This window comes from Solanum lycopersicum, chromosome 7 (genome assembly GCF_036512215.1).
Source record: "Solanum lycopersicum chromosome 7, SLM_r2.1".
Taxonomy (NCBI): domain Eukaryota; kingdom Viridiplantae; phylum Streptophyta; class Magnoliopsida; order Solanales; family Solanaceae; genus Solanum; species Solanum lycopersicum.
The window spans coordinates 67,821,983-67,846,739 of NC_090806.1; the positions used below are offsets into that span (position 1 = coordinate 67,821,983).

General features: G+C 30.5%; 2 protein-coding genes across 2 annotated transcripts; both read right to left on the minus strand.

Moving 5' to 3' along the window:
* Nucleotides 1-6,821: 6,821 nt before the first annotated feature.
* Nucleotides 6,822-9,902, minus strand: LOC101263229 (basic leucine zipper 61-like). Its single transcript, XM_004244208.5, has 4 exons — nt 8,525-9,902; nt 8,260-8,350; nt 8,014-8,140; nt 6,822-7,499 (listed from the first exon to the last, which is right to left on the minus strand). Exons 1-4 carry the CDS (start codon nt 9,079-9,081, stop codon nt 7,366-7,368), a joined length of 909 nt encoding a protein of 302 aa, XP_004244256.1. The 5' UTR covers nt 9,082-9,902; the 3' UTR covers nt 6,822-7,365.
* An 8,977-nt stretch (nt 9,903-18,879) lies between these two features.
* On the minus strand, nt 18,880-24,757 carry LOC101248221 (probable E3 ubiquitin-protein ligase ZFP1). Its single transcript, XM_010326078.4, has 6 exons — nt 24,621-24,757; nt 20,664-22,087; nt 19,921-20,252; nt 19,690-19,785; nt 19,439-19,606; nt 18,880-19,265 (listed from the first exon to the last, which is right to left on the minus strand). The coding sequence occupies exons 2-6, from the start codon at nt 22,057-22,059 to the stop codon at nt 19,095-19,097; spliced, it is 2,163 nt and encodes a 720-aa protein (XP_010324380.1). The 5' UTR covers nt 22,060-22,087; nt 24,621-24,757; the 3' UTR covers nt 18,880-19,094.

The window sequence follows — 24,757 nt, forward strand, 5'->3', positions numbered from 1 at the left end:
GATAAGTATTTTTATTTTAAATAAAAAGTATTAGGTTCAAGTTTTTTTGTTTCGAATTCATTTTGTTAGAGAGGTGAAATTTTTGACACAAATTTGAGTATAATCAAAATCGAACGTCGAGTAAAGAAAAGACAATCATAACAAAAAGTATAACATAATCTTTGTTAAAAATATTTCGCCCTCAATATAAAAAATTTCGATATAAATCAAATTACATTCAAAGATAAAAGTTGGAATAGGACGAATATGAGAAGCAAGCAAAAAGCGTTAAATATAATGTAGTTGATCCAAGTTTTATCAATTAGTTTATTTGGAAAAATATTACATCCTTTAAATTTTTTAAAAATTTATGTTTTTTGTGAGAAATAATTTGTGATTGAATAATGTTTTTAAAAGTGGTCAGTTAGCTTTTTTTAAAAAATTATAAAAAAATTAATTTAATATGTTTGAAATATCCAACTTTTGACTTTTATTTTAGTTGATACTTTTTTAAAAAACATTTAAGTACGTTTGTTTTAATCTTTTTTAAACTCCATATAGTAAAAAGAATTGAAAGCAACAATGCGATAGGTCAATTCAAACCACCTCCAAATATATATTTTTTTTTCTCAAAAAAGGCTTTTAGGTAAAATCATAATTTTTTATTTTCACAAAATTTGACTAAATACTTCCGAAGTGAATGCTCTAAAAAAAAAAAAAAAGATTAAAAAAGTTAAAAATAAAAATAAAAAATGAAGTCGTACAATTTACATTTTAGCTTTTCTCTTTTTCACTTTTTATTATTTGCTGAAAGGACCATTCACCTTATTCATTTTTCAGACCCAAAATTTCAGTTATTTGTTTAAATAATAATATATAAAAAATTTCCTTAATTACTTTTTCCACACGAAAAATAGATAAATATTTCCTCTATTTATTTTTCCTTATTCTTTTTATCTAAAATAAAATTTGAACATGTTAATTTGATATCAATTATTCTTTTCAAATTTCTTTATTATTTTTCAAAGTGTATAAAATTCATCATTATAAACAAATAAATTAATTGTGGTGGCTATATCAATGTTACCTATTTCTGGATCTGCGACTTGTATAATTTTATTCTTAAATATCTCACTTAATTATTTAGGATAAGTCCAATTTATGAAAATAATTAATACGTAATAAATTAGGTACAGCAGAAAATACATTAAAAACTATTTTTATCTCGAATGGTTAATTAAGTTGAATTAGTATTTGATTTTCTTTTACTAATCGTAAAACCTAACTGTGAATATTTTAAACTACTTTACTTTAGTATCTAGGATTTGTTTATCATTTAGATTATTAAAAATATACTAACTTAATGACACTAATTTTTTTTATATTAAATATAAAAGTATAATCTTAAATAAATAAGTTTGAAGTGAACGATATTGAAAAAAAAAATTGAAATACAAAATATCTTTTTACATAATTTCAAAACAAAATAATTGGTATTATTTTATTTTTTTAAGAAGAGGGAGACTGACTTTACATTATTAATTTGATACACTCAAACCCTCCTCATAGTTTTTGTTTTTTCATGTCATGTAATTTGATTAACTTTAAATTTACGAAAATCTCATATTTAGGTCGTGTTGGGCAATGGAAATGGACGAAAATCTAGAAATATATTTATATTTTTTCTTTGTGTTTGATCAGTTTTAAAATTTGGATGATGTTTCGTTCTCTAAAAAATAAATTTCACAAATGACATCTTACATTATTTATATCCTCTCGACCCTCGAATACATTTCATCTTTATCCTTCCCTAGCCTCTATCCAGACCATCTAATCATCCGTAATATTTATCTAAATTATATATAATAATTTTAAAATAATAATTTTTATATCAAACACAAAAAAATAAGTAAAAGGTTCACTTAACCTTTTGGTGAAAAATATTCATGTTAAGATCAAATGTTTATCATCATGTCAAATAATGGTGGAGCTAGAATTTTCAATAAAAAATTCAAAATCTTAAGAAGTAAATCACGAACTAATCCGAGGGGATTCGATATCTACTGTATATACATAAAAATATAATAATGTCAACTATGTATAAATTTTTCCAGTACCAAGGAGGGTCGAATGAGCCCCTAACTTATGCTAGCTCCGTCCCTGATTCCAAAGGCTATAACTGATAGTAAAGATACAAGTTTATTTCTTATTGACTAAATCACCAAAATAAGTGTCATATTCGATAATAGCATTACCAAGCAATTCGCTTCATAACAAACACACCTTGAAAGTAAAATATCATCTAATAAAAATGATTATTTATCAATACTTAAAAATTTTAAATTCAAAATCTTTGATATATATATATATATATATATATATATATATATATATATATATATTTGCATGGTGCCCCTGGAGGGGGTATTATTGTCTGATTGGAGGAATTTGATTCCTAAAATATCTTTTTGTTTTTTTACATCATTAATATGGCCCCATAAAGTTTGTCATAACGTCCATACGTAGTAAACAGATAGCCACGTCCAAATATTGAGTATGAATAAATAGACGTTAATTTAAAACTTTAATGTATACTCTTTTATTATTTCTCTTTATATCTATCTATCTATTTATATATATATATATATATATCAACGTCACTCTTAAGTATAATGTGGGGGTCCATCAATTAATTTATTTTTTTTTTTGATTTCCCATGTGAGTTTCTTTAATTGAATAACCAAATAGGCCATACGTTTTATCGAAATAGATTTTGTGAAACTTTTAATTATAATTCACATAAAATTCACAATATTAAGAGTTATTATATCTCTTTATTTTTTTAAATTATAATTTTTTTAAAAGTTTATGAATTTCGAATATGTTATTCGATTTCTGGCACATCATTGGACATTCAAATATATATATATATATACGTGAAAGATGTATCCGAAAGAGGATGAATGTATCAGAGAGATGATAGGGCTTCTGAATAGATCACTGGTATATGTCAAGGAAGGGAATAGAGATGTATCTGCGAGAGGAGAATTATTTATCCTAGAGGAGATTTTTATAAAAAATTTTAATGATAATCTTTTTTTTTTTTAGAAATTATGATAAAACAGAACATGTATTATTTAGATAATTCTTCCATCCATTTTTTCTTGGTTATTTATGTGATTTTTTTTTTACGATCTGCTTATGGTTAGATTTGATAGTTGAGCTAAACAAGAAGAATTAGAAAATTACATGTTATGTTCACACAATGAATCTACTTAATGATTAGTTATGAGTTCGATAACACTCAAAAATTTCAGTTAGTTCAGACTCTTATGCTTATATTGAATTTTTTTTTAGTTTAAACTCTTATGCCTGCGTCAAAAAGTTTGTTTACTATATGTAAAATATTATTTCGACTTATAAAAAATCAGATATTTTTGTATTTGAATTTAGAACTATATCATACTTGAAGATTCAGGCTTTAGGAGTACTTTATAAGTTCCTTAATTATAATTTATAAAGCATCTTTTCCCAAGTATTGTATTTACAAGCAGCTTTTCAAATTTATGGTTTATTAAAAAAAAAAAAAATCCAACCTTATGTTGTGAGAAAACAAGATATTTTTTCAAAATTTTTGAATCCTATCATATTTATTTTTTTTAAAAAAAAATAATTTTTTTTTGTCGACATTGAAAAATTTCAGTTTTTGGATAATGATGTATCTTTGCCGACATCATATATATATATATATATATATATATATATATATATATATATATATATATATATTGAAAAATAACGTACTTAGCTTAAAGAATTATTTCTTTTTTCAGTGTTGGAATCCAAATTTTTGAAAAAGATTAAAAAAAATCAACTTTAGTAACCAAATAATATATTATATTTTACAATTTTTGATACGAAATTGAATGAGTTATATTCCAAAAAAGTATATACACCTAATTGGAACGCAAGGTTTCTAGAAGTTTGATTTACACCTTTTTCTGAATTTTTTTTTCAAAGTTTGGATTGCCTAAATATAAAAAATAGGCTAAAAATAAAAAAGTAGAGTTGAATGAGGAAAAAAAAAATGAAAACGAAATCATGACAAGTTTTTCAAATACAAAGGAACGAACACTTGCTGTCAATTTATCGTAATAACAAGAAAAAATCACCACATATTATGATAAAAGAATACATAATATAATATATATATATATATATATATATATATATATATTCTTTATAATATTATGACATAAAATTTGAAATAGTATATTCATCGTCGTGCAATTTTATGAAAGTACAAAAAATTCATTTATTTTAGGTACATGAATGATGAAACAAATAAATCAAAGCGACTATATATATAATATAGAAAAAGAATATTAGAGTTCACATGTCGTTATTTACAAGGAACAAATCTACTGAATATTTAAAGGAGATTATAATACTCGAACAATTTATTTAATCATAAAATTTAATAAGAATAATAAAATAATATATTTCACACTATATTATTTTATCTTTTAAAATATTTTTACCAGTTTAATTTAAATATATTAAAATTAAAAAATTTAAAAGAAAATCAATTTTATTTTAAAATAAAAATATATTATAAACTTTTTAAGTTTATAAATAAATTTTCAACCATTTATCATTACCCTATAATACTCTAGTTGCAATTGGTTAGTTTCAACTAACGTGCCATCAATAATATTAATTTCACAACACTTTAGGATCACTGCTTAGCTAAAGAATTAAATATCAATTATCATCTTCATGTAGACTCCATGATCATGTAACATGAGCCATGACTTTACCTAGCGCGACCTTCGTTTATTTTTAGTTATCATAATTTTTTTTAGTCAAACGATAGTAATGTGTGTTGATTATCCATTTATTTTTAGTTATCATAATAATTTTTTTTAATCAAACGATAATAATATGTTCTGATTAACGATAGTGAGTTTAATAGTCAATATATGCTTAAGCATTGGGTGTATATTTGAGACCATAATTTATGGTTTCTTGTAATGTGATCTATTGACAAGTATTTTGTCAAAAAATGCAAATCAGATTATAAACCAATGAAATAGAAGCCATACTAAAAAAATACTGGGCCATACAATTTGTATTAGGTTTGTTAGTTTAGCCCAAATAAAACATGCATAAAATTTCATTTTTCTACTACTTTCCCTTTACTTCCAAAAATGAAGGGTACAAAACTAGCCCATTAAAATATTCATCGATTTAATTATAAGCGTAATTAGAAGTTTCGTTAAGAGTATTTAAAATTTAATCCCTCTATTTCATATTAACTGAATGTTGGGGGTTTTTTCGTTATTCAGAATAATTGGATTATGTTAAAGTTCAAGATGGATGTCAATTTTTTTTCTTTCTATATTTGCTTTTTTCTATAATGAAGTTTGCTAGAGTATTCCCCATGAGGCAAATTATACAACTTACAAAGTTACATTTATGATTTCATAATGGGCAATAGCAGAAAATGTAGTTTGAATTATGTCATTGAATATTTTTCTCAATAAGTGTACATTGCGTCACAAATTAAGTTAATATGGCTTCTCTATATCCCTTGCTATCTTATTTTCACTATTTCAAATATCATATTTTCTTTAATATAATATACATAGTCATAATAATTATTCTTAATTTAATAATTAAATAAACTATAGAAACATAAACACAAAAAATAGAACTTGGTGTGAGTGTGGATAAGTTGGGCTATGACCCAATGTTTAGATATCAAACGGCATCAATCCTTCTTTTTAGCAAATTTTGGTGAAGCTAGCAAAAAAGTAATCTAATAATGGAGATAAAAAATATTATCAACAGTAGTAACTAGTAAAAGTTACTACACAACTATGAGCTTTAACGGACTTTTTTTTTTATGCAGTATCTGATGATCGTATTGGGGATTCGATTAAATTTGAATCGTGCACTATATGACTCATTTAATTAGAAATAACGCCTTCAAATCCCAATAAAATTCTTTTCAATACCTAAAAGTCAAATTTGAAATGTTGAATTAATGATTGAAGAATGCTACACAAGCATCAACACTAAAGCCCATTTTGGGGTGAGATGTTTCTTATAAAGAGTATTAGAAATGAAAATGGTATTATAATAATGGAGAATCAAGAAAAAGTAAGAGAAGAATTATCTAGAAATATGCAAAGAAAAAAATTATATTACTATATTATAAGGTGTCTAATCAAAAGATTTATTTATTTCTCCAAATTTGACTTACTACATTTTAAGCGTTTAATTTCTATGTTTGATTGCATATTTACTCCGCTATTTTAGCCTCGTTTTATTGCAACTCCATTCATGCACCAAATCCACAGATAAATAGTAAAACTGAGACTATATTAATAAGTAAATAACACGTGAAAAGCCAAATCGAAGAAGGAAAAACTAGGGAAGAAATTATAAATGGAAGAATCAAATCCTTATTTATAAGGTGAAAATTTATATAGTTAACTAAGTGATTTACTAAGATTTCTCTTGTTCTAGAGCAAGTTACACAACGAAGAATTAAATCTTTATTAATGATATATTTTCTTGGCTTTCTAAAAAGTATACAACAGAGATGAAATACCTGACAAGAAAAATCAATCGATCTTAATAACTCTTGCCCAACAAATATATTAGGATTGTCTTACCTATTGCATTTGAGCTTACTAAATAATCTTGTTTTATAAATTAGATAATACATCAATCAAAATAAGTGAGAAAAATATTTTATCGATCTATTCATGCATAAACTAAACACGAAGTATGGAATTAATAAACAAAAGTAAATATATAAACATCTAAAACAATTTCTTAAATTCAAATTTCCCTTATGTTCTTTTTCATCATTTGTTCTTACATTCCTTAAAAACAAATTCAGAAGGTATACAAGTTATTATACCAGAACTTATAATAAGGAAATTACAATACAAAAAAAAAAAAGTTCATCAAAATTAAAAACCCAAAACTACCCTTACAAATTACAAAATGTTAAAAAAAATAATTCCCAACCACCCTTTTTCTTGTACAACGAATAAAATACAAGATTCACAAATTAAATTAGATTAAATCGACTCAATCTCAACCCTAACGTAACAAAAATTAAGATAAATACTTTAGTAGAATAAATTAGTCACACAATAAAATACAAACAAAGCAAACTTTTGGGTTTGCTTTTTTTTTTTAAAAAAAAAAAATATTGAATGAATTATTTCCTACTACTATTTTAAATTAAATAGTAGGAATTAATTTCCTAAAATCATGTTAAAAATTATCACAGGGGTCCACAAGAGAAAAGAGAAACACATCACGTGAAGGCGCAAGTTAGCTGAAGACAATGCAATTTTAAGAAGCTTACGCTTCTTCCGTACAACTCATCGGCGCCGCCGTTGACGGTGGTTCATCGGCGGTATTCATTTTCTTCATGTTCTGTTCATGATAAATTTGTCTTAGTCTCTCAATTTCTTTCTTCAATGCTTCTTGATGAGCTACAAAATTCACATGAAAAAAATTAAATTAAATCGCGTTTTATATTCAATTATATATATATACCGTATAATTTTCCGATTCAGATGAACGTGTGGATTTAATTGCATTAAAACTCTAGACATGGGGAAGACCCTCATTTGTTTCAAAAAATTAAATACTATGGTTACGTAGAGCTTTAAATAGAGGCTAATTCTTTAATTTTGGCTAAACATGTTAATTATGTCGCTACACTATGATTAATTATTCTTAGTCAAATGCATTAATGTACAGATAATTAATACAAATCATTAATTGCATGCATGTCGTTTGTTTCCGAGTCAGTATGATCATGAAATTATCATCGATATCGATTCATTACGAAAGAAACTATTCAAAAATATTATTCTATCCAGTTCCTACGAAATCTATCACTAAAATGCTCTCGGAGAGAGAAATAAAAATTATTTTTTTCGACACGAAATTTATGAATAAGTGATTATTTGATAAAAAGCGAGTCGGGTTTTTAGTACTAACCATCTTTAAAAATCTTATCTTGAGCCAAAGCTGCAATTCGTTGCCTGAGTGCGCTATTATCAACGTTAAGAAGTAGCCTTTGATGGTCCAAAAATGCAACTCTTGGTGATAATGCTGATACTTCAGTCTAGATTTTAAAGAAAAAAAGTTAATTAGCATTAATTTTATTAATTACTCATTAATTAAAAGCACATGATTAAATAATTAATGAACAATTAGTTTTGAGTAATTAAATTATAAACTTACTTGCAGAGTAGTTACACTTCTTTCCAGTTCTGAAATGTACTGTAATTTTCTAACTCTCGATCTCTGAGCTGATTGCCTGTTAGCTAATATTCTAAAAGAAGAACAAAAAAATAATAATTAATTACTCTCGAATCGGATTAAATTTGAATTTACATAAAAAAAAATAAAAATAATTTCATCTATTTAAACTCGAAACTGTAATTAAGGACGAAGAAATCCTTTAACATTTTTATATGCAAAATGCAAAAATTAATGATTTAATTACCTCTTAATCCTCTTTGGATCCACAATAGAATTATTATTATTATTATCAGAAGAATCATTCACCGGATTTTTACTAGTCACCGGCGATTGATTATCACTATCATCTTCTCCGGGCTCATTCTTCGGCTGAACCACTAGATTAACCTCCAATCTGACCGGCGATTTCTGATCTTCATTTTCACTGACTTGATCCGACGGCGTAGAAGGATTCGTACTCGACGGATTCGAACACGGCGCCGTACCAGCAAACGCAGCACCGGCGCCGCTATCATCGGAAAACATAGTAGTAAGTAGTTCATCATCCAATTTATCGAATCCGTTACTCAATCCGTTTCCTCGGCATTGCTGGAGAAACGGAGCTTCGACGAACGCAATTGGATCGCTAACTGATCTCCGGTGAGAATTTCTCCGGGAAGATGAGAAATCGAGGAAATCGTCTACCCAGGAATTAGTAGTGTGGTGATTGGAGACGATGGTGGAGGAATTAGGCAATGGAGGCATGTTTTGAAAAGGCCAATTGTGTGCCATAGTAGGAACTTTAGGTGGTAGTTGAGCCATGCAATAATGAAATTTTGGTAAAAGTTTCAATTGTATTGAAGAATTTGAGGTTTTTTTGGGATGTAAAGAAGATGAAGTAAAGGATATATAATAAGGTGTATTATGAATACATCTATTTGAAGAGGTAAAGTTGGTAAAAATTTATTCCTATACACTTCATATTCATATCATATAAATAAATGCATGATATTATGATATGTGTCTATACACACACAAAAAAAACAATTAAAAAAAATGTAGTACTTGACTATTAATTGGCATGCATTATTATATCATTTAATCACTAAAACATCAATAACATATTTAATGAGATTCTAAGCTGTTCAGTAAGGAAAGATCGTATCCGCGTAGAGCAGCTAGGGCTAGAGCAGCAATCTTCTTACTTCCGGCTGACTGAAAGGGAGAATAAGACTCTTTATTTGCCTTAGTTTGCGAAAAGAGGGGTCGTGATGATATCATCTACGTCCGTACCGCTCCTCGTGGAGTAGATCCCGCATCCAACCAAGTCTTTGACCAGGGAACGGGTGTGATCTACAAAGGGTAGAATATATAATGACCGATCTTATCATTATCATGTAGAAATAGAAAGTTTTTTTTTTTTTAAATATCATCGATTCAAGAACAACAAATCCAAAGAACACCTAAATAGTGTGACAATTGAAACATAATAAACAAATCATAACAATACTGAATGTCAAAATTTACGCAATGTAGAATATATATGTAAGGAACTATTGTAACAACAAGGTGCGTTCAACAAAACACATGAATGGTTATATTAGTTATGAAAAGGCAAACACTACGTATAAATTACTACGATGCTCTATACTATCACCAAGTCAACTATTTGACTACTAATAAAGTAACTCATAATTACCTACTAACCTTTTACTTTTATTAACAATCTTCGTATCTTACTATCTAAAAAAAATCATGTTTTCGGTAAACTATTTAATTTTGTTTTTTTATTTGAATTTGGAGGGAGAGGAATAGTGAGTCACATGGGAAGGGATTAAGGACAGCTAGCAACAGCTGTGAAGAGAGGGAAATTAGTCTTTTCTCAACGGTTTATTAACTGGAGGAATCAGCCACCACGTGCCTACCGATGTGACCCTTTTGACCTTTCCTCTTTTTTTTTTTTTGAAAAAAATAGTAACAAAGTAAATTATTGTTATTTTACGCACGATATTCACATTAAAATTTAATTAAATTATGATTCATACGAAAGCACATACTAACAAGAAAAATTTCATTTTAAAACATTCGAATTCAAAATTTTTTAAAATGATTTGATTTGGTGAAATAGTTGCACCCCTTACCATAAGTCATAAACATTTACACAATATTTTGTAAATAAAACAAGGGACTAAAAATGAATGGTATATAGAAATGAGAAATCCTTGCAAATTGGATAAAGAAAAAACATAAAGTTATAGTATTATATATAATATTGGATAAATAAAATTAAAATATAAAGGATAAAGGTATAGTGGGGGTTATGTAGGGAAGATGAGTTTGTGGAAAAATAAAAAGTAAGATATTAGAATCATGTCTTCTTCTTTCTTCCCCATGTGAACTGTTTGTAATTGTTATACCCCTATCTTCCTCTTTCTTTTGTCTCAAATCACACTCACATGGAGGCTATGTGAATGTCCCTTTTAGAAAGAAAAATAAAAAAAAAGAAAGACCTAGCCCGCCTCTTGTCTTTTTTTATATATTTTTCGTTTGATGTTCGTGTTCGTAATAAATTTTAAACATGTAGAAAATAAACAAATTATACAAATAAAATTCGAATAAACATAAATATTTTATTGATAATCAAGATTGAGGTTACAATTCTGCTCCTCCCTTGAATCACTCTCATAGTATTTATCTATTATCCAAGAATCGAAGGTCGTTTGTGCCATATTTCTAATCTACTCTCATAAGATTTATCCCATGAATCGAAAATCGTTTGTGGTATATTTCTCAAACTAGGATGATTTATATCTAGGTCTCGATCTTTAAAAATACCCAAGAGTTTTTGAGATATCTTTTAAGAAACCTTTATATAGGTATGAACTAGGGGTTTAGGATTGAGTAACCTTCGAAAATTCTAATTGAAAATGAACACACCTTCTAAAGTCTCAATTCGAATTGAACATATCTTGTAGAGTCTTACAAAATTTCAATATCTAACGTTCAATATTCATTTTGATGTTAGGTTACTACAAAGCATATTGAAAATTAAATAAAATTCAACTCGTTAATAATATTTTCAACCATTTCAATAAGAAACATCTATAAATAGCTCCTATTTTTAGTAATATTTATCAAAAAAAATTATATTCAAAATTTAGATACGAAATATCTGGTCTATAACCGAAGGGTATTCCCCTGTAAAACCTTTGGTGGTCCAATACACCCCCACCTCTAACATTAATAAAAGACTTCAACCAAATCCCTAACTATATAGTTTAATTTTTTTGGTAGTTTCCTAGCACCATCACCCTATATTATGCATTTATTATCAATGATTCTTTTTTCTTTTCTTAGTAATTTAAAAAAAAATATTATTTTAAAAGAGAAATAAATAATAAGGGGGACACTAATAATGATTAGTGATAAGTTCTAAAGGCATGTTAAATAGCTCTGTCACGCAGCAAACTTGTCTACTGCATGTGCCTACTTACTACTATATGTTTATTTCAATATAATTTAGTATTATTATCTTCTGTTTTTGTAAAGTTTGAGATCGTTGATTTTATTATTCTATATATAAAATAATTTTGATTCCCTCTTTGTCATGCATTTACAATAATAATCATAAAAAATAAATAAAACCAACCCCTTGTTCAAGTTAACTTGAATAGGACGTCTTAAATCAATTTGCTCTTTTTCTATCCTTTTTAATCTTGTTTTTGATTAAAATATTAGAAAGGGAGCGTCGGAATAACGAGAGTTTATTTCAGAGTAATATACACATTACGATGTAAAAGCTATTTTTTTGTTGATATGTCATGAGTTCGATCCATGCAAACAATTTATACTATATCATTATGTATTGTTTTAGGAATTATGATGCATTTTTTTCTGAACTTCTATTAATACGAAATACTTTGTGCTATGTTTTTAGAGAGTAAACAATTAATCTTGGATCATATTCTTGATTTTAAGTTCACCACTTTTTATATTCGAACGTGGTTAATTTAGAATCTTGAGGGATTATTTGCTCTCCATAATTCATACTATATTTCATTATGTTGTTGAAAAATGATATTTCAAAAAAAGAAGAAAAAATAAAAAAAATCTTCTATTTTTAATGAGAAGCTTAGAATTTAAGTTGAGCTCTTTTTATGACAAGAACTTAAATTAATCAGAAATGATTACACATAGATTTATAAATGAAAAAATATTGACATATTTAATAAAAAAAATAATCGTTAAAAGTTTCCATAAACTCTCTCTTTTTTATTAATTTCATACTTCAATTATTGGATTTTTCTTGTTACCCCATATATTATAACTTTCAAGATTAATTAAAACCCCTTGGACTCAATGTTTTTTAATGTGTGTAGTATTTCATACTCATAGATACTCAAAATGTATTAATTAACTAACACGTTACATGTCATTTGAAGTTAACTTATACGCATCTTAACTAGTTCTACAAAATACATTTTAATTATTTAAACTTAAAAATGACACATAAAACTCCAAACCATTAATATATTTAAGATTTTAATTATTTTTTTTAAAAAAAACATAGTTAGGTCATGATAATCCAAGGAGATTAGCATGTGCAATCCAGAAAAGAAATACCATTTTTATTAAATAAGCAACAAAGATTCTTTAGGTTAATATATTTTAGTTAATTAATATTCCTCACCATAATTGTCTTTAAATTTATTTATTTTTAAAATTATAAATTTTTGGATTGGTGAAGATCCCAAGAAAATTCTCAAAGAGGGGTCCGTACATGAAAATAGTATTAGCCCATAGGACAGAAAAGTAACATTATTGCACGTGGGAGGAGCCATAAGGACCCTACATGTTCATTTCAATCACAAATTATATACTTAAATGAAAAGTTGTTAAAGTTGAAGGACCATTCGACAATTAACTTTTTTGTTGAGGGGACACACAGAAACCAAAGGGTGTTAAATGTATAAATAATAAAAAGAGTGGGTCCTTCTTTAGCATAATTTCACCAACTTATGGGGAGACAATGTAATATACCAACTCAAGTGTTTTTTTAGAACATTTGATTTTAGGTTGATTGCATATCATGATTTTATATTACGAGATAAATCTTATATTCTTCAAAAATTATGATTTAGAATTTTTCAAATACGTAGATTCGGAAGTTTATATTTTAATGATCCCACGGTTATATCTAGTAGTTATTGATTTCATATGTTAAATTTTTTTATAATTGTATTACTACTTTTTAATAAATTTATTATTTTCACCAATATAAAATTTCTTATTAGTTTAAATCAATTCCTACTTTATCATTCAAATTCATTATTTTTTTTAATTATATTTATTTATCAAAAGTTCATCTATTTTTAGTGCATAAGACGGACCATAATGATTTTGTAATAATTTATAATACGATTTGATAATTTTTTATTTATTTGGTAAATTAAATAAATAATTAAAAATATTTTAACAGTTTTACAACTTATAAGATTCTTAAGTAAAAAATATACCACACAAAAATTTCAAAATCATATATCTAAACAAAACTACAACTTTTATCTCATTTTATATTAACTTACTATTAAAAATTCTAAATTAGCTGCATAAGCATTTACTAGAGGTCAATTAAAGGATAAAAGTTGACTGTGATTATTATTTGGAACTATTATATCATATATATATATATATATATATATATATTACAATGTATGTAAACAATTGTAAATATTTATCTCATCCGAGTACAACGGCAAGTAAGATATTAAGTCCTGCGACATAGATCCAATTTTAATGTCAAATTATAACACAATGAATAAGCAACAACAAGCTTCAAGAAGCAATCTGAGTTTGAGGATTACTACGACTTAGTTATTTGTTTCTACTAGTAATTATGTTGGTGACAGCCTAATGAAAATGAAAGATAGTGTAAAGTTCAGCTACCATGGATTATACCATGGATTTAGAGCTGTGATATTTGATCAATCTATTAAGGCAATAGAGTGTTTAGAGAATAAGAAAGAGAGATTTATTTCATTGAATATCACAATACAACAATGAATTACTTATATACATGAATTGAAACTAAAATGCTAAATGTATTTATATAACTAACTCCAATCTATACTGCTTTACCACTGTTAACTAACTGTACATAAGTTAGTTATAACTACCTAACTAACTTCCACGTCATTGGACTCAATACTCCCCTTTTAGCTGAATGGCAAAAATACATTCGTCATTCCAAGCTTGATGAGCAAATGATAGTGTTGTGCCTTTCCCTATCCTTTTGTGAGCAAGTTAGGTGGTTGTTCTTTAGTTCCTATGTACTGAGTCTTGATTAATCCCTGTTCATTTTCTCCTTCCCAAAGTGACAGTCAATGTCTATTTGGTACACTCATGAAAAATTGAATTTGCTGCTATTTGAATTGCAGCCTTGCTATCACAATGTAGATTAGTAGGTTGCACAAGTGTTACACCTAACTCTTTAAAAAGCCCTGTCAGCCAAGATATTTCTGCAACATTGGATGTCATACTTCTGAATTCAACTTATGCAAAACTTCTCGAGATAGCTGATTTACTGGTTTGTGGACAAGCTGCCCAGTCTAAGTCACAATATGCAGTTAAGCTGTGAGATGATGCTGAAGATATGAGCAGACCAAGTCCTGGGGCATTTTCTATGTACCTTATTACTCTAAGTGCAACCAACATATGAGATTCTTTTGGCTTGTGCATAAATTGACTAAGAACTTTGACAACATAGGTAATATCAAGTCTAGTCATAGTTAGGTATAATAATTTGCCTATCAATCTTTGATAATTTCTTGAATCAGGTAACAACTTGTCATTATCATTTCCTGTGGCTATATCAAACTCATGAGAAGTGAGTCTTTGATTGAAATCAAGAGGAGTAGAAGCAGGTTTAGCTCCCCCTTGGCCTGAATCAACAATTAATTCAAGGGCATACTTCCTCTGATTTAGCAAAATACCAAAAGACCCCATAGAAAATTCAATGCCAAGAAAAAATTTGAGAGCACATAAGTCCTTCACCCAGAACTTCTGCTGAAGTTTAGTTCTGGTGGATTGAATGAGAGCAACATTAGATCAAGAAACTAAGAGATCATCCACATAAACCAAAATAACAGTGACAGCAGTGCCAATAGTAAAAGTGAAAAGAGAGCAGTCATAATGACTCTATATGAAGCTCGAATCAAGCAAAGCAGCAGTAAACTCCAAGTTCCACTGCCTAGAGGCCCGTTTTAATCCATAGAAGGACTTTTTGAGCCTGCAAACCTTGTGTACAAAACCTTTTGAAAACTATAAGGGATTTGCATGTAAACTTTTTGCACCAATCACCTTGAAGGAATGCATTGTAAACATTCATTTGAAAAATAGGCCAACGAGAGGGAGCTGCAACAGCAAGTACATATCTTACAGTCACCATTTTGACAACTGGTGAAAAAGTCTCTAAATAGTCAATGCCCTCTTGCTGAGTGAACCCCTCGGCAACTAGCCTCGCCTTGAACCTTTCAACTTGACTATCTGCCTTATATTTAATCTTAAATACCCACTTGCAACCAACAACATTCTTTCCAGGAGGTATATCAAAAATATCCCATGTATCATTCTCTTCAAGATCATCTATTTCCTGTTGCATCGCGAGAATCCACCTATCATCCTTGACAGCTTCATGGTAAAACTTAGGCTCCACATCACATGTTTGAGCAATAAGACATTCGTGATAGGTAGGAAATAACAAATCATAGCCTAAGTAGTTGGACATAGGATAGGTACAAGTGTTGACCACATAATCAGTAAACCATTTTTGGGCAACCTTAGTCTTGTAAGAATGTCTGATTGAGTTCCCTGGTGGTAAAGGAATAGGAGCTTCAGGAAAAGGCATAGGAGAAGGTATAGGTGTGGAATTTGAGGTTGGAGAGGAATTGTCAACTACCAAATCATTAGCAAATTGCAATACATGGAAGATAGGGTCAGGGCTGGTAGTCATTTGTTTAAAAGGAAAGATGGATTTATGAAATATGACATCTCTGCTAAACAACACTCTTTTGGCATGCATATTATAAAGTTTATAACCCTTTTTTGTGGCAGATTAACCTAAGAAAACAAAAGGCAATCCTTTAGCTACAAATCTGTCTTTTCTGTCAACACTAACTCACTGAATGTTTTTGAGGTTTCACAATTGCATGTTGGAGGAGAAATTAGGGAATCAAATTCATCCCAAAGATCACTAAGCTTAGAAAAATAGACTGAGGTTGATAAGCTACATTGAGCAAGGAATGCAATTTCCTTGTGCAAATGAAAAGATATCACGCTGTTTTCCTTGTCAAATTTCTCCTTAAGGTTCTCCCAGACTCTATGAGAATCTGACACAGATGCAATTCCAGTCATCGACTCTTTCGAGACAACATTCATGAGCCACGAGAGAACAATTGCATTACACTGTTCCCATCGATTGAGTAAAGCTCCTAAATATAATGATCACACATAACTTCCATCAATGAACCCTGATTTATTCTTTCCAAAGAGGGCTATCTTCATATACCTACTCCACAAAGCATAATTTTCAGTTCCAATAATCTGAATCGCAATCAGAGTTATACTAGGAGTATCTGTAGGTTGCAGAAACAGAGGATCATTATGATCAATGATTGAATTAGCTCAAATTAGAACTGGATTAACCTGAGTTACTGGATCGATTTGAATTGTTGTGTCTGATTCATCTTCGAATAAAGGATTCAGAACAAGAAGAAGAAAAAATACTTGCGGAAGGATATATCAATGCTCTGATACCATGTAAAGTTCAGCTACCATGGATTACACCATGGACTTAGAGCTGTGATATTTGATCTATCTATTAAGACAAGAGAGTGTTTAGAGAAGAAAAGATATTCATTTCATTCAATATCACAATACAACAATGAACTACAGTCTGCTTATATACATGATCTGAAACTAAAATGCTAAATGCATTTATCTAACTAACTCCAATCTATATTGCTTTACCACTGTTAACTAATTGTACATATGTTGGCTATAACTACCTCACTAACTTCCACGCCACTGGACTCAATAGATAGTCAATAAACAAAATAATAATCTATAGTGAATTAAAAATTTATTTATTATGTTGTTTTGTTTAATTAATTCATATTTTGTAATTATGTAAATAAATATTATTTTTTAATATTTGAAAAGGGAGATAAAATAACATGTACATGATATAAAGTTGGAAAATGCAACAAAGGAAGAAATGACACAAGGATGATTTAACTAAGAAATTGAATGAGTTTTGATCACTTTTGGATCAAGGTAGAATAAAAGTACATAAGAGATGTAAAATAGTTTAGGTTTTTGAATAATTGACTCATTGATTTGATAAATCTTTAATATTTGAATCTTTAAATTAAGAATACTTTATGTATGATTCTATGAGATTTTCCTTCTATGTTATGTGTTATATATTTGATGGTTTATGTTGACTATTGAGGTGTGATGGAACTGTGCATTTTTGTTGTGATGCATGCATTATGTCATGAATGCTCTCAATTCATTTTTATGTATTCTAGTTCAGTGCTAAGCGTCGTTGTGTTCATAAAGGCAAATTAGAGTGTCACTCTTTTACATTTATGTTTAGTTAGTATCCTTAGATTAGCTTTTATAAAATCGTGAGTAGAAATATATTTCAATATAACATTATTCTAAATGGAAAATATGTTTGTAACTATAGAATATTTATGATATTTCTTATTCTTAATATGTTTGTAACTATAGAAATATATATATGGGTACTGGAATTATAATTTATTGAATCCAAGCACCACTTATATGAATAAATACCAGTTATATCGACCTCTACAAAAACCCTTTAGTATTCAACTGAAAACGTCTTTCTTTCTTTATTTATTTTTTTCAATATTTTAGAAAAGTAAGGTGTTTGATCAAATTTATGGGACAAAATAAATCCTCTTGAAGTAGCAGCAGTTATCTTTCAGAAGCTAAAAATATAAAAGCAAATTCCAAAAACATTTTTTTTTGAAAAATAGTTTTAAGAAAAATACACTTTAAAAACACTTCTTAAATTGATAAGCCAAATACAAACTTCTCATCAAAAATATTTTTTTTAAATAACACTTCCCAAAAATAGTTGATTTAAAAACTTGATCAAACAGACTATGATTTATCTATCCAATATATATGCCTACTTCACTTTTCAAAATGCTTATTTTAGAAAAAATACAGTGTTTGATCAAACTTTTGAATGGAAATAAATGCTTATGTAGAGAGCAAAATAAACTTTAGAAGCATTAGGGAAAATATCGCCAAAACCTAATTGCTATTCAAAAGTAATTTTAAAATTAATTTAACCAAACACAAACAACTTCTTACCAATTTTTTTTAAAAAAAGAATAGTTGATTTTAGAAACTTGACCTACTTTCTACTTCAATAATGGCTACTTCATTACTATATAAACTACAAGAGCCGAGGAGGATCTATCAGAAATAATCTATCAAACATTCATTCACAAGGTAGGGGTAAGACTACGTACCGTTAAGTTGAGGTTGATGTACAACCTATATTCCTCCTGCAACACAAGATATAACCAGAACACATAGATAGATACAACAAACATGCAAAGATGGAACAAGAAGTACAAATCTGTACAACTTAATGTCTTACAGATTTAAGGTTTTAAGGTTCAACAGCTAAATGTTTTCGAGAGATGGACTGCTAAGCAAAGTATATACAAGTTTATAATACAGTTTCAGCAACAGCTCCACATCTCGGAGGTTTAAATATTAAACGAAAAACATCAGTCACCACCTGTAGTCACCACCTCCTTGTCCTTCTTCTCAGTTGACAAGGCTTTTGATTTGCAGATCGCGCAGCTGTTCTTCACAGCTAGCCATTTCTGAACACACTCTTCGTGGTACTCATGACCACAATTCAGAATCCCTATCTTCTCCCCATCCTTGTAGTCAGACTGCAATAACGCGTGTAAAGGATTCAAGACAATGAAATAGAGGCTGAGGTGAGATTGTGTGTGATAAGGAAACCTTATAAGGATTCATGACAATGTTTTGATGAATTTAAGACTTGGGAAGAAAATGGAAATATAAACATTGCGTAGAGTGTAACTCAGCGAAGGAGTAATACCTGGCATATAACACAGACAGTTTTCTGGTCTTCATCAGATGCAACATTTTCCAGAGGGGTAGGAGTCTCGGTAGATAAAAATATTCTCGTTTTCAAATTGGCAGCGATGATGTCCTCGGACAAACCAAGTGTCACATTGCCAATTCGCTCCCCCAATGCAAGAAGCTCCTGGATAGATATTTGATATTAAAGGGTAAATTTGCTGAAAATATCGAGCATGCAAATATGAAATAACCTACAATTGCACTTACCTCATAGGACATGCGATCCACGTCCAATCGCATATCTCTGTGCTGATCAACAATAGCCACTCCACGAAATCTTGGAACACCCAGCATTGACACTCCCTAGTAAAATCACAAAGAAAGAGATACAAAATCCAATCCCATTACTTCAACTGCATGAAACTGCACTACAATAAAGATAACAAGAAAGAACTATTATAATGCAACAAATTTTCCATCTTGTGGCAAAACTCTTACAGTACGGAGGTTGTGGTGGCTAGCATTTGTTCCACGGATCGTGAGTTCCCTTTGATGAGGTCTGTACATTCTAAAGTTAGACGGAAGCAAGGGTCCCATATTGGACGAAGTAAGTTGTAGTTGTCTGCCTGGAGATGCTGTCATCTGAGCATAGGTGCTCACTGTGTGGCCTGCCATACTTTGCATGTTAGGTGACAGATGAGGATGGTACTGCTGTGATCCTTGAGGAATGGGTGGATACATGAAACCAGTCAAACCCCCGTTGCTGGAAGGTATTTGATAACCTTGCATAGCCATGTTTCCAGCACCTATCACATAGCCTCCGGCACCAACTAAAGTATATAGAAAGAAGCAGAAGAAAGATACAGTCAGTTAATATGTTATTCCGACACTTAGAATAAAGATCACAAATTGCTGTTGATAATTTGACGAAAGAGAAAAACCAAGGCTTTCCTGGATTGTTAGAAAATGAAATGAAATAACCATTAGGTAATAAACATGGAAAAAAGGAGACGTATGCCACATAAAATGTGAAGATGCAATAGGAAAGAATAAGATGTGGTTCAAGTGGATTGTCACTTTTAAATTTGTAAGAAGAAAGGACAGCTGACATATGCATTGCTCAACTTGGCAGCACGCTAATAGCTCGTAAGAAAACAAAATTTAGAAGAACAAAAAGATTAACTAAGCTAAATAGACACTCAAAAGTCATAAATGTAAATTAAAACTAGAAGAGTAGTTACCGGGCGGATAGGTTATAGGAGCAGCCTGACTCCAGGCCCAAGATGGAGCTGTACTGCCGCTGCTACTGGAAGGCATGTTCAGCCAAGGATTGCCAGGAAACTGATAGGCTTGGCCTACATAGTTTCCTTGAAGCAGATGATTATTGTTATTTTGCAATACAGTATCTGGACCACTAGCAGATCTGCTCCCACTTCTCTGTACTCCATTTTCAAGGAGCAGTGCTGAGCCACTCACTACATGCGCACGAGATACAGAATCATCTGTAGTGCCTGAGACTGGAAGCCCATCACGTAACCCATGATTTGCTGGAACAGGCAAATCCATAGTTGCAGACATAGCACCATTTTGAAGGAGTGGTGCTGAGTCACTCCCTCCAGACTCGCGTGATACAGAATCATCTGTAGTGCCTGAGACTGGAAGCCCATCACGTAACACATGATTTGCTGGAACGGGAAAATCCATAGTTGCTGAAGTAACACCATTTCCAAGGGGTGGTGCTGAGTCACTCACTCCATGCTCGCGTGAAACAGAATCATTTGTAGTGCCTGAGACTGGAAGGCCATCACTTAACACATGATTTGCTGGAACAGGCAAATCCATAGTTGCAGACGTAGCACCATTTCCAAGGAGTGGTGCTGAGTCACTCCCTCCATGCTCGCGTGAGACAGAATCATCTGTAGTGCCTGAGACTGGAAGCCCAACACGTAACCCATGATTTGCTGGAACTGGCAAATCCATAGTTGCAGATGCAGTACCATTTTCAAGGAATGGTGTTGAGTCACTCCCTCCATGCTCGCGTGATACAGAATCATTCGAGGAAACATCAGACTCATTTGCTGTTGTGATGACGGGAGCAGCGGAAGTACTAGGCCCTGCCAGAGCAGAATGATGTTGAAGATTTCCAGAGTTGCCTGCAACATCCCTTTGCTTAGATGACTCTCTGGTACTGTCCATACGAGGATCGTTCCTACCTAAGTTATCTGCGTTATTTCCTGTGCTGCCCTGAGTGCCTGAGACTGGAAGCCCATCACGTAACCCATGATTTGCTGGAACTGGAGAAGTCCTCAATGCAGCTGGAGCTGCCACATAAGGGTAAAAGTAATTTGCTGGTGGTGCAAATGCTGCGCCAACATTGGTAATATAGTGCCACTGTTGAATCCCATTGGCCGGTGGCCTCCCATAAACTAGAGCACCCTCTTGATGGCCTGGTAGATGAGGCACATAGAAATTACCAAGGCTTCCTGGAGCTGGCACAGTGGTGTTAACGTTTGGATGCGGAAAAGCTGTAAAGCTCCCATGCATCATACAAGGCTCTGGATAAATATACGCTTGACTCTGCTGATCTGCTCCCAAAGTCATGAAGTGATTACTGTGGGGCGTATTCCTTTCCCCCATGATTCGAGTACAATCTTGTGGATAATATCTGGTCAGAGAAGAATAAACAGTCATGCAAAACTACATGCCAATACATGCATTAACTAAGAAATCACATGCATTCAGTATCTGCCAGCTGATATGATTCCGATTTATTTAAACTTAAAAGTTCAATGCTAATATGTCAATGTTCACTGGCATTCATCTCAAAAAGCACACTTCAAAGTTACCATGATCCCATTCAAAAGTTCTAGGGGTATCCTCTTAAATTCAGAAGTTTACTTACGTAACACAAACCATCATAGACATACACCATGCAACAATAGAACCCGAGTATAAATTGTTTTCTTGATATGCAGTTGTTACATAAGGTAAAGAGTAACCAAACCATGCAGAAAGAGAAGCAGGAATAAGACGAAGCGAATATGGCACGTGAATAGACAGCAAGCTACTATTACGACTCATACCATTCTTAAACAGACAACAGAGACGATAAGTAGAAGCAATTCATGCATCCACTATTGTCAAGAAATCTGTCTTACACACTACTGCAATGTACTTTAATAAGGAAAACAGTAAAAATGGATATAGGAAACATGATTAAATAAGGGAAATAACTCCTCCCCTAAATACATGTTAACGTGACAAGACCTCCTTCGTTGAAACCTCCTAATGGACTAGATAATTGCAAACATGAAAGAGTACCCTTCGTTCATTTGATTGTCTTTCAGAAAAGAAGTTGTGACAAAATTGACAACCTAGATAAACCTTCACAACTCACAGTTGTAAAAAGGCCACCTTTACTCCCTTAGCCAGTCAAAAACCAAAGACTTGAAGTCTACAAAGTCCACATGACAGTGATGAGCTCAAGCAAAGAAAAAAGGAATGATCATTGAGCGGATACGAAACTTAGTATAAATGATTGTATAAGTGACAAGAAGAAGAAAAATTGGGTAGTATAGAGTTAACTATCAGGTACCAAAAGTTATCTGATTTCCCTTACAGGTTAAGACGTTATGTCAAACGGCTAGTAAAAACTACACGAGTAGAAAAAGGTCAGAACAAGTAGCATCCACATAAGGTGTGTTCCATCATTCATGGATTGATATCAAGATTTTTAAAAACTCAAAGTCATCAGACTCAATATGAGATATACTAGATAAAGAACTTGTATCACGCTGTTGAGCTAGTTGTAGTAGTCCACACAGAGTGACTTTTAGCTAAAACTGTTATCACGGAGTTCAGCTAGCTGAACGAAGATTTGCTTTTCTTTCCTTGTTAGCTCAAAGAACAAAAAGCTTTAGAAAAGTCAAGCAGAATAGGAAGCTAGGTTCCTAGGGGAAATGGCTATAAACAATCGTAACAAGAACACAGACTTGAATTTTAAACCAGTACTTTATAAATTCAACAAACCCTGATGACTGAGGTTAACCAAGGCAAAACAACTTCGTAAACCTTTTCTTTATAAGACATAACCTCAAAAACTAGAAAAAAAATACATACACTGATCAAACACCGTTCAAAGTTCCAAGTAAAATTCAACAACTGTAAGTCAAGAAAAAAATGCGCAAAATCTTCACTCCCAAATTAAGTAGGGTTTACTCTCAAAATCCCTTCTCTTTTTTTTTTCATTTTCATTTCCCTTTTTTGATCAAGCAAGAACTTGATTTTTTTTCTTCTTATAAACAGTGGTGTTCAATCCAGCTTGCACAAACCTCGATTGTTTCGCCAGTTACCTCCTACCTCCCACAAACACAAGTGATTAATCTTACCAATGCTCAGACAGATACGACGAAACCACCAAGTGTTTTCGTCCACCATTTTTCATTCAAACAAAACACTTAGTAAACAAATTTAAAACCTTCAAACTTTTCACCTTTTTTTTTTCTTTCCAAAACAATCAAGATCATCCCATTTTGAAAAATCATTCTTTTAGTATCCACATTTAAGTAAATTCTAAAATGAATATACACAAAAACTAGTTATAGACATAAAGAAAAAAATATATATATATTAAAAAATACTTTGAAGATGTTTTCACCTTTATTTCGTTCCAAAACAATCAAGAACATCCCCATTTTGAAAAAAAACACTCTTCTATATCCCCATTTAAGTTAATTCCAAAATGAACACACACAAACACTAAACATAAACATTAAAAAAAAAAACAATCTTTAACATTTTTTCAGTGAGAATCAACATGCAACTGATATAAAAAACTTCAACAAATGCAATTCATTCATAAAAACTGAACTTAAAACTTCAACAAATGCAATTCATTCATAAAAACTGAACTTTACATTTCACAAAAAACTTCACAACAACTTGAAACACCTACAAAAAACAAACAAAAAGCCCTAAATTCAAGTTAGATATAAAATGTAAACGATGATCAATGATCATAAAAATGAACTCCAACAAAACCCCACAAAATTTTTCTTCTTCTAACCAAATGCTGCACTTCCACAAAGATTAATTAGCAACAAAAAAAAAATTGTAACCGACCAAAAAAAAACACTTCTAAGCAAAAAGAAAAACTGAAAATTCCGATTAAAACCATCAAAAGAAGCAGAAAAACTAACCCAAATTGAGCTTGATGAAGAATTGCAAATGAAAAATTGAGAGAGAAATAGTTGATTTCCTCAAAAAAAACTGAAGCATTAACACATGTTTTTTGCTCTTATGAAGAAAAACTATGAACTCACTGGTTTGTTTTTCC

Excerpts from the sequence above, each read along its gene's own strand:
- LOC101263229 (XM_004244208.5), bottom strand. The coding sequence starts at position 9,081 with ATGGCTCAACTACCACCTAAAGTTCCTACTATGGCACACAATTGGCCT. Across the intron at positions 8,351-8,524 it reads GATCCAAAGAGGATTAAGAG|AATATTAGCTAACAGGCAAT; the intron begins GTAATTAAATCA and ends TTCTTCTTTTAG. Across the intron at positions 7,500-8,013 it reads AGATAAGATTTTTAAAGATG|CTCATCAAGAAGCATTGAAG; the intron begins GTTAGTACTAAA and ends TGAATTTTGTAG.
- LOC101248221 (XM_010326078.4), bottom strand. The coding sequence starts at position 22,059 with ATGGGGGAAAGGAATACGCCCCACAGTAATCACTTCATGACTTTGGGA. Across the intron at positions 19,786-19,920 it reads GCCACCACAACCTCCGTACT|GGAGTGTCAATGCTGGGTGT; the intron begins GTAAGAGTTTTG and ends TGATTTTACTAG. Across the intron at positions 19,607-19,689 it reads TGGATCGCATGTCCTATGAG|GAGCTTCTTGCATTGGGGGA; the intron begins GTAAGTGCAATT and ends ATATCTATCCAG.